The following is an 11559-nucleotide window of genomic DNA, read 5'->3' on the forward strand; positions in this document are numbered from 1 at the left end:
CTTCCTCCTACAATTTGTGCTGGCAAAGCCGAGCTTCAAATCACTACATCAGATTTCTTCAATAAATTTCATAAGGTTTTTTTAAATTGCTACTGAATGTCAGTGGCAAACCAGGAAAACACCTTAACAAATAGCATTTCCTGCTTTTTAAGAAAGGGGCTTTTCTCAGTCACCTGCTGAAATTCAGGGGTGTGCTTTGCTAGTGAATTTTAACAGCAAGGGGGATGCAGCACATAGTGCATCTTGGAGGAGCAAATTTGGTCCCCAGGTTTGACGAAGCTGTCTAGTCCTGCTGTTAACATTTGTATTGGGTACTTTGGCTGTTAATATATATTTTGTGGTGCTGGATTAAAATACCCACCAAAAATGTACTCAGGTTAATGAAGCAGTAGCTTTTCATGGAGTGGAAAAGAACACGTTAATTTCACAAGGCTTTCTGTTACGTGGGACGCTGGCAGCTGGCTCCCTTGTGGCAGATCTGCATGGGGAACACATTCGTATGAATGTCCAGAACAAATTTCATTGGTGAACCAAGGAAGACCCAGGAGGTCTTCAGTTAATTATTGATTTCCATGTATTGGGAAATGGTTAATGTCCTTTAGACAAGCCAGGAGAAAAAGTAAACTTTTATCCAGAGCTTCATATAGTGGCTTGTTTCAGACCCATTAACTATTGTTTCTAGTTTCTCCTATAACTGTTAGCTATGGTTAATATAGGTATGGAACTAATATATGAAGTTTGGCTTGCTTCTTATCTTAGGTTGTTCTTTTTTTAACCTTTTTATTTTATTTTTATCAGTCCATTCAAAATAGCATAACAGAACAATACCTACTGTATTACAATAATAGTACCTTTCTTATTCTCTCTTATACAGTACCGTCATATATACACAATGTTAACATGATCTCTTTCTCTTTTCATTTAGTCTCTTCCGTAGGTCCTTATTGCATTTTTATGCCTAGCTAAGACCACTTAAACTAACCAGCAATCCAACCCATTGTTCAGTTTGTTTACTTTATTTTTGACTCAATATCAGATTTCAACAAGGGATGCTGTATCTTCATAAACTTACCTTGTTTAATCTGTCCTCTGCAAAATCTATCCTGATTGCTCAGTTTCTCCATCAGTGCCACTGCCCATGTTTTATTCATATATCTGTGCAAAGTGAGGTCCTGAGCATCTTTCCAGCACTGGGCAATTTCATTCTGCACTGCCCCTATAAGAGTTGCCACCAATTCTTTATTTGATGAATTTTCATTTCCCCCAGTAAATAGTGAGAATAATAAGGTTTCATTTGGGACTAATTTGTTATCTGTTCTAGCCTGTTAATTGCCTCATACTAGAATACTTCTACCTTTGGGCAAACTTTAACCACATGTGTTCTAACGTTCCTTTATTCCCACACTTTCTCCAGCATAGTTCTGGTATATCTGTTAATATCATGTAGTGTGGTAGGATATAAGTGCCACCTGTGGACTACTTTTAACATTATTTCTTTAGATCTTGCTGATACTAATTTGTATGGTTGAGTGTTACATTTTTCCCAAAAAATATGTTCTGGTATGTTTAAATTTGTTTCGCAAACTATCATAGGTCCTGTGCTGCTACCATATTCTTTATCCGGAATGCATTAAATTAATCCTTTTTTCTTTTTCTTTTTCCTATCTATACAATACAGTAATTAGGGGATGTGGTGGCGCTGCGGGCTAAACCGCAGAAGCCTGTGCTGCAGGGTCAGAAGACCAAGCAGTCATAAGATCGAATCCACGTGACGGAGTGAGCTCCCGTCGCTTGTCCCAGCTCCCGCCAACCTAGTGGTTCGAAAGCATGCAAATACAAGTAGATAAATAGGGACCACTTCGGTGGGAAGGTAACAGCGTTCCGTGTCTAAGTCGCACTGGCCATGTGACCACGGAAGATTGTCTTCGGACAAAACACTGGCTTTATGGCTTGGAAACGGGGATGAGCACTGCCCCCTAGAGTCGAACACGACTGGACAAAAATTATCAAGGGGAACCTTTACCTTTATACAGTAATTATGTAGCTCTGTTAATTAGGTCCTGACTTATACAATTGAGTTGCAGCATTTCTTATATGAAATAATTTAAACCAGTTACTGCTATTTCTGTAGTTTTTTTTCTTGTAACTGTCAAATTGTAATTGGTTTTCGTTGTACAAACAGATCTTTTATTCTATAAATTTCTATTTCCTTCTAAAGTTTAAACTGAAAAATTTTACCTTTAGATTTGAACTGTGGGTGTTCTAAACAAGGACATAAAGGGCATATTGGAAGGATAAGACTTCTCATATACCTTCACCATATTCTCATTGCTTCTGTAGTAAAAGGGTTCTGTAATTGAGTCCCGTTTCCTAGCTTGTTTGAAAGACACTTATCTGCTTCTGTTGTAATAGGAAACGGTAGTTCAGTGAACACCTCCTGGCCTTTTCACAAGTTCAGTCAAGGAGCAAACCAGCGGTTTGCAAGACTAAGATGCTTTGGTTTATTTCATTAGAAAAACAAGACGATATCTGGCCAATTTAAGTCCCATGATACTAGGTAAGTAGTGGAAAACTGAAATTCAGTGCCATAGATCAGTGGTCCCCAACCTTTTTGTTACCGCAGACCGGTTGGGGGAGGATGGGGTCCGTGTGTGGGGAAGGCAGGGCACCCCCACACTCACATGCATGCGTGAAGAGGTGGGGGCGCACTCACGTGAAGGGGCAGGGACGCTCCTGCAGGCATTTGTGCAAAGGGGCTGAGTGAGGGGAGAGTGCGTGCGGGGGGATCTGTCTCCATGTCCCAGGCCACAGACCGGCACCAGGCCGCAGACCGGGGGTTGGAAACCCCTGCTATAGATAGTCAGAACTGAAGCAGTTATTTTGGGAGAAAACCTTTTAACAAAAAGATGAAGAGTACAGCCCTTCAGAAAGAATTTACTCTTTGTCTGCCTGCCTGCCTGCCTGCCTGCCTGCCTGCCTGCCTGCCTGCCTGCCTGCCTGCCTGCCTGCCTACCTACCTACCTACCTACCTACCTACCTACCTACCTACCTACCTACCTGTTAGGCACCTTTCTCCTAATGGGGGATTTGAGGCAGCTCACAGTTAAAAATAAATAAATTAAAACACCATAAATTATACATTAAAAACTTTAATAGTAATTAATATACATTGAATGGTTAAAACTTTTAAAACCAGCTTAGCTAAAACCCAGCATTTAGGAAATTTCAACAAGACCTTTACCTGGGGAAAATATATTTACTGTACAATGTTGTTTCGTTGCTGGACTTCACTTGGAAAGTAGTATATTCCACTTTGGGCTGCACATCTTTGCCAGCCATACTACATGCAGGGAAAGGTAGGAAATGTAAAGAATGAAATCAAAATGTGAGGAAAAGAGGAAGTTAAACTGTATATGTATCTGTGTTCACACGTACATAGACAAGCACAAAAATCTCAGCCAAGGGTTTGATGCTGTTCCAATCAGCACACTTAAATAGGGCCTGTCTAGACAGGTATGTAAATTGGTATTTGGATTGCTGTTGCAAATGGTATGATTTGAACCAAATTCCAGCATCCACCCATTCCTACTTAGATTGACCAATCCTACCCCTTTAGGAGCTGTCCTGCTCCTTTCTGGCACAGGGCTAGGGGATTATGGTTTTTTTGGTGTGATTCAGCACACTTTTAATTATTCCATTGTGTAACCTGTGCAGATGACTAGTTTGCATCAAAATGGAACTATGGGCTGTGTTAATTAGAGGTGACAACTTTGTGACATATTAGTTAGGTTGTGACATTAAAAGGGAAGATGGAGAAACCGCCTCTTCTATTTTCATCTTGTTTTTAAACACATTTCCCTAACTGATGCAGCACAATGCTAATACTCGGTTAGGCTGATACATTGTTCTTTCAATATGCCACTTCTTTTATTTATCGAACACACACACACACAAAAACCAGGGGGAAGGTCACTGCAGCCTGCTGAGTGATGGTCATCAGAAAAGGCAGTGAAGGGGACTATGTCAGCTTCATGGGTTCTGCCCTCACAAGGCAGCGCAGCCCCAGCAGAGCCCTGGCTGAGGAAAAAGGCAGGAAAAAGAGGGAGCTACTTACCCTCTGTATCCCAATCCTTCACCTCAGTATTTTCCTCTTGTGCCAGTACTGCCACCACTTCCTTACTTGTGTGAAAGCCAGGTAAACTTCACTTGTGAGTAAACCAACAATCCAAAGACCTGTGTGGACCCCTGTCACAGAAGAATAAACACCTGTCTGAACAGAAGGATCACTCAAGTGAGATATAAAATAGATCACACTGAAGATAACCTTTTAAGCACAAACCAGACTGCTTCCAATTCCTCTGTCTGGACAGGCCCACAGACGAATTTGTTCCAGCCATTTTTAGCAAATGTTGTCTCAGAAGATAAGGCATATACACTCACTGTCATCGTATAATAGTTGCCAGAAGGGCAAGCTGTGATTTCAGTAGTCCCCTCAGATGTTTCCACTCAGCTTTGAATTCAGATAACAGCCAAACTGAGTCATGATTGTTGAATCTTGTTGAACAAAGACAAGATCAAGAAGAAGGAAGTAAAAGAAAGGGAATAGTTAATGTGATTTATAAAATTTTATTACATTCAGGATTCAATCAAGCAACAATGAAAAAGCAGTGGCAGGAGGACTTTGAGGAAGAGATTAAAGGAGAAGAATAGAATAAGATACTCATAAAGAATAATGAAGTATATGTCTAAAAAAGTTCAAGAAAATTGTTATAAGGTAGCATGGAGATGGTATTTAACTCCAATAAGATGGAATATAATAAAAATATACCATCTCAGTGCTGGAGATGTAAAAAGAAAAAAGGGACCTATATGCATATGTAGTGGATGTGTGAAATAAAGAATGAATGGGCACTGGTTTTTAAAGCAGTTAGAAAAATTATTGGATGTGGTACTCAGATATCGCTAACTATTGTTCTCCTGAACATAATTAAGAATGATCATTTGAAAAAAGATCAGAAAGAGTTAGTTGTTATAATGGTTACGGTAGCAAGATAAATATTTGCAAAGAAATGGAAAAGCGACAAATTAATCTTGAAAATTGGTATAAAGAAATGTGGAGTTTAGCAATTAATGATAAGATGTAGAATGAAAATAAGAAGAGGAATAGTAAAGTCTAACAATTTCAAAGATGTATGGCATTTACATTGTCTTTTCGAAGTGGAAATGCTATATGCCAGCAGAAGAATCAATGTATTTTTGGAAAGGAATGAGGTGAAAAGTGATAAAAATTGATACTACTTGTTACCTAGTCCCAAGGGTAAGGGTGGCACGGGTGGGAAATATTTAATGTGTATTAAATGTGTATATTTAATTTAAATAGGACTTCCCTCCAGTCACTACTTAAATTTCCTCTTCCCATCTTGAATTATTGATTTCATTGTATAATGTAAAACTGTCATGATATATTACCTGTTTTTATCTTATCTGTTGTGAGCCGCCCAGAGTAGACTATGTCTAGATGGGCGGCATAGAAGTGCAATAAATAAATATTGTGTGCAGTCACTACTGAGGTTTGGGTTTTTTAAGTTTAGTTTTGTTATTTGTAACTTTCCTTTTTATTAAAAAAATAGACTGATAATTCCATTAATATGTGCCATGTAGTACTTTCAGGGTTATGATTAGGATTGTTAACTTAGTATAAATCTGTTAGCCCAGCAGAGATAGATGTTTAAGACACACACACTAGTTAAAGTATGGTTTCTTAAAAATTGTTCTGTACACGTATTTGGCAGATAAGTAAACAAAGTGTTTTGGACTTTGGACTTGCAGTTTAGTTTTTACTAGCTTGTACCCTATTTGTGTTTGTGTCACTCATATGACCGAATTCCACTCTGTACGTAAAGCATATAATCCATGTGAAAAATTAACAAGTGGAGAGGAAAGGCTGGCTAGAATTCTTACCTGCTGGAAAGATTATATATTGATAAGCTTTCAGATGTGTTAGGACCCAGCTTTACTATGAAGTAGCGTAGCCAAGTTACAGTGCTGTCATCTCTGTACCTGTAGAAATGTTTTTAGAAATGTTTTGTTTCTTTGCTGAACTTCGGCCTCTTACTTTGGTTTTAGGTTCTTGCCTCCCTGATTATCCGTCTTGCTCTAGCAGAATCTTTTTGCCTTAACTGTGGTATTCTTGCACTGGATGAGCCAACCACCAACCTTGACAGAGAGAACATTGAATCCCTTGCCCATGCCCTAGTGGAGTAAGTATCTACATATTTCCCTGAAAAGCAGTAGGAATGATTCTTATGTAGTCCCCAAATATCAACTGGTCATACAATGTCACAGGGCACTAGTCGGGCTCTCTTGTGAGGAAGCCTCTTTTAATACAGTCGTGCCCCGCTTAACAATTACCTCGCATTACGATGAATCCGTTTCACGACAATGTTTTAAATGGGGTTTTTCCGCTTTGCGAAGATCGGTTCCCTGCTTCGGGAACCGATTCTTCGCATTACGACGATCAAAACAGCTGATCGTTGGGTTTTCAAAATGGCCACCAGATGCTCAAAATGGCTTCCCGCTGTGCTTAGGGACGGATTCCTCGCTATACAGGCACCGAAAATGGCCACCATATGGAGGATCTTTGCTGGACGGTGAGTTTTTAGCCCTTTGGAACGCATTGACCGGGTTTGAATGCATTTCAATAGGCTTTTTTATTTTTGCTTTACGACGTTTTCGCTCTACAGCGATTTCACTGGAACAAATTAACGTTGTTAAGCGAGGCACTACTGTATGCCATACCTACTTTCTTTTCACATGAAATATGAACAGGAATTGAAGTTTTACCTGAGTTTTCTCTTTACTTTGCACTATATTAAGTGATATCCCAAGTAATTACAGGGATGTAGAAATCAAACTTTATCATGGACTGACAAATGACGTCTGCAACAACGTGGTAGTCCGCTCCTTGCTCCCTCCCCCAGTTTGTGATAAAACATACAAATGTACACTGAGGAGACATGTTACTTCAATTACTGATGCCCTTAGTGATGCATTGATCTAGAATGTGTCATGTTAGTTGTGTAAATTCTAGAAGTAAAAGAAGAAACAAATTATTTTACTCTGGTAGACTTAATTTTTATTATTGTGCTCATTCATTTTTATTTCCTTTTCTCCCTTTTCTTGTCTGCCATAAAAGTATGTTTTTCCATTATACCAAAATAGCCGGCTCAAGGTTGACTCAGCCTTCCATCCTTCCGAGGTCGGTAAAATGAGTACCCAGCTTGCTGGGGGGGCAATGTGTAGCCTGTATAATTAAAAATTGTAAACCGCCCGGAGAGTGCTTGTAGCGCTATGGGGCGGTATATAAGTCCAATAAATAAATAAATAAATAAATAAATAAATAAATAAATAAATAAATAAATAAATAAATAAATAAATAAATAAATAAATAAATAAATAAATAAATAAATAAATAAATAAATAAATAAATAAATAAATAAATAAAATTAAGAAATTATGGTTTAGTCTCTGACCAGAGCAGAACTAGAATTTGATTATGATTTGCAGCCTACAACTAAACCACAGCGTTCCAATGCAGCTATAATGCAGGTCTGTGCTTTAGCAAATCCTGCAGACTTTACATGATAGCAAATATGAAGAAGCAGCACATGGGTTACAGCTTTCATTCTCAAGAACACAACAGCTCTGCAGGCTGAGATGTTGTTGTTGTTTGTTGTTGTTATGTCATAGTTTACCAAACTGAGAGTGTCTAATAAACACCTAGGTCCTAGGATAAGAGTGAGATATAAAGGAAAGAATGGCCTCCTTCAAGCATAACTCTCATTCTAAATGCTGTTTTTTCACAGGATAATCAAAAGTAGATCCCAACAACGTAACTTTCAACTGCTTGTAATAACACATGATGAAGATTTCGTGGAACTTTTGAGTCGATCTGAATATGTGGAGAAATTCTACAGAATTAAGAAAAATCTTGACCAGTGTTCTGAGATTGTGAAATGCAGTGTAACATCTTTGGGATCATATGTCCATTAGCATCCATACATGATTATTTGTTAATGGGAGTGCTCAGAAACATTCAGGGATGAAAATATAGATGGTTTGCATAGAGAAGCTATTTTCTTTGGGTGAGAAAGATCTTTTGTTGAACGTGTAGATCTTTTTGACTAACACTAAACGATTGCTTCAATAAAATGGAAAAAGGAGACTGACAAAAACTATGCAGACAGAAATGTGCTAGCTTAAACATTATTTTATGCATGTGTATTTATTTATTTGATGTATATACTGCCCCATTAGTGCATGTGCACTATTCTCAGTTTATACAAAATAATATAAATAAAGCATAATTAATACAATGACCAATTAAAAAAAATTAAACTATTAACAACTTAAAACAAAATGGCACCCAAGGCAATTTTCCCCATAATGGCAGGACCAGAGACACACAGTCAATTAGGGTTGGTGTGGAAAGCCTCCCTGAAAAACCATGTTTTGAGTTGTCTCCTGAACGACAACAGGGAAGGAGCCAGGTGTAGCTCCACTGGAAGCTGGTTCCACCAGGTCCGTGCCACCATGGAGAAGGCCCTGCCTTTTGTGGATGACACATGGGCCTTGGGGTGGCAACACAGAAGAGCATAGCCTGGGAGGATCTGGTGGGTTCGGCAGATGACATTGGGGAAAGGTGCTCCAACACCTAGCCCAGGAAGTGCCTGATTTTTCACACATACCCTTTCCAGGCTCTTCCAAACTAAATGTTCTGCTCCTTTGTATTTCTTAGTTTAATTCTTGCTGAATTCCAGCAGTGGAAGATCAGATAGAAATTATAAAAGACTGAAAAAACAAAGCTCACATTATTCCCCTTACCAACACCACAAACTATGGAATTGGTTGAGTTTTTAGGCTTCAACGAGAAAAATGGTACTAGGAGTGTGCTCTTTTGTGGGGGTTTTTTGGACTACAATCTCCAGAATTCTCCCCAAGATTTCCGGGAACTGCATCCCACAAACCCAGCTAAGCACACCTGTAGATTTTGCCCTTCTAAAGAACGGCTTTGTGATTATTTTTTCTGCACCATCAGTTCCTCTGGTCTTTGATTCTGTTTAAAAAAAGAAAAGCTTCTGCCCTTTAGTTTCTATAGAGGGTGCCTCCTAAAGAACTATGACTCTAGGAAGGAAACAAACATCCTGAAGACAATGTACTGAAGTACTGAAAAAAGGACTTTGGGCACACATCAACCCCAAAGGAACTCTCTACCCAGCGTAGGGTTCGTATTTCTTCAGAAGGAATTATGTTCAGGGAGGCATTCCGTCCACTTTTTGCTGGTAAATAAACACTCCCTGCTATGATTCACATGTGTGTTTTTTGTTTGTTTGTTTGTTTTAGTCCTGCCTTTCTCCTCACCCCAATGGAGACCCAAGGTGGCAAACAATTTTTTTAAAATCAACAACTATTTAAAGCAAATTAATTAAGATTATAATATGCACATGTTGAAAACATCATTTTAAAACTTAATTTTAAAAGACCTGCCCATTTCTATCTATTTATTTATTTACAGTGGACCCTTGACTTACAGACAGCTTGACTTACAGACTTTTTGAGTTACAGACTTCTCTGGCCGCAAAATTTAGGTTTGACTTGCAGACTGAGATTTGACTTACAGACCAGAAAAAAACCAAAATGGAACAAAAAAACAGCCTGTTACGGGATTAATCGGTTTTCAATGCACTGTAGGTCAATGGAGACTTGACCTACAGACTTTTTGACTTGAGAACCGCCTTCCAATACGGATTAAGTTCTCAAGTCAAGACCCCACTTTATTTATTTATTTATTTATTTATTTATTTATTTATTTATTTATTTATTTATTTATTTATTTAAGCAAGCTATTTCTATGCAACCTTTCTCCCCAAAAAGACCCAGGGTGGCTTACATGACTAAAACTATTTAAAAGCTAAAACAGTAAGTATACAAATATTAATAAAGAATTAAACAAATACAGTATTAAAATGGTAACAGATCTGTATTAAAAACATATTTTAAAAAAACACAACAATCCATTTAAAAACCCCTCTCAGACCACCATTATTGAAAAAAACAAAGGGTTGGTTTTTTCCAATAATGGTCTTATTATTGCCTCCTTCAACCAAGCTGGGATCCTACCCTGCTGCAAGGAGGCATTCACTACCCCTTTGATCCACTCGGCTTTGACTGATCTAAGAATCCTGCCCACCTCATCAAACTGAAAGTTATCCATCAACACTGGACCATGCAGGAGCCATAGTTACATCTACAGGGCCTATATTAACTACAGCATCTAAGTCAGAGCAGATCTGAGTGATTTTGCCTTCAAAGTGCTGTGCAAACTTTTCACAGCGAGCTACTGAGTGGTCAGCACTATCTTCCTGTGGGCCATGATGTAACAGGCTGTTGACCACTTGGAAGAGTTCTGCTGGGCGAATCTAGAGATGCAATGGTGGTGGCAAAGAATGACAGCCACGAAATAGGCCTTCCGATAGGGTGGATTCACTCTGAGTTTTCCACCACCATCACTCTAGGTTCCATCCCATTTATTTCATCACCAGCAGCTCCCCAGTAAACGAGGGGACCAGTTTGGCTCTCCTTCGTGGGAGGGGATGCTTAGGAGTGATTGTGCCAATAACCCTGGTCATTTCCCCATTCCAGAGGTCAACCAGGGCTTCAACAGAATTGCCTGCAAAGGCATCAGGAAGCTCTCGAAGAGCCATCAGGAAATCCATAAGCATCCTGGGGCAGACCATCTAAATCTGTCCTCCACTTTTGCAGAGGTTCTGAGTTCCAGTGGTCTAAACCCCACGGATGCTGATCTGTCCATGACAACAGAATTACAGAGAGTTCCTCCAAACCCAGATCACCAACATCTACCCCAGTACAGAAAACCAGGACTAAAGTGTGTCCTGAAGCGTGAGTGGGGGCAGATACCATTTGGGACGGTCTCATGGTCATCATGGAGGACATGAAATCCTGAGCCACTCCTGACAAGGCTGCCTTGGCATGCATGGATGTTGAAGTCCCCCAGCACAACAAGTCAAGGAGACTCCAACACCACCTTCAAGATCAGATTAGCTAGTTCAGGAAGGGAGACTTGAGCAGTGGGGTAGGTGGTACACCAACAGAAACCCTATTCTGTCTCAGGCTCCAACTTTCAGATGCTCACATTCAAACCTGGAATCTGGGGGATGCGGCACCTGGTGAGGGGGGGTCAGTATCACGACAGGCCACTGCAACTCCAGTTCCCCACCCCCAGGTCTTGCCTGCTGCTGCACAGAGAAGACTGGTAGGCAAAGCTGAGAGAGATTAACACCTCCAACCTCATCCAAACAGGTCTCTGTGATGCAAGCCAGATCAATTGCTTCCTGGCTCCCTAAAGGGGTATGTTTTCACCTGCTTGCGGAAGGCAAAGAGGAAAGGGGACACATGTCCAAAGGGAAGGGAGTTCCATAATCTGGGAGCAGTTACTAGGTCTTCACCCAGACGTTCTTGTGAGAGAGGTGGGACCAGGAA

At 39.7% G+C, this 11559-nt stretch overlaps 1 protein-coding gene across 2 annotated transcripts in view; it reads left to right on the top strand.

Annotated features, from left to right (window-relative positions):
- RAD50 (RAD50 double strand break repair protein) overlaps window positions 1-9365 on the top strand; it is a 77497-nt gene extending 68132 nt beyond the window's left edge. For both annotated transcript variants that reach the window (XM_072990187.2, XM_072990188.2), the window contains exons 25-26: window positions 6127-6260; window positions 7866-9365. In XM_072990187.2, the coding sequence (XP_072846288.2) occupies window positions 6127-6260; window positions 7866-8052 (321 nt within the window). In that variant the 3' untranslated portion in view covers window positions 8053-9365. The remainder of the gene's footprint in view (window positions 1-6126; window positions 6261-7865) is intronic.
- Window positions 9366-11559: the final 2194 nt, after the last annotated feature.

This window comes from Pogona vitticeps, chromosome 2 (genome assembly GCF_051106095.1).
Source record: "Pogona vitticeps strain Pit_001003342236 chromosome 2, PviZW2.1, whole genome shotgun sequence".
NCBI lineage: Eukaryota > Metazoa > Chordata > Lepidosauria > Squamata > Agamidae > Pogona > Pogona vitticeps.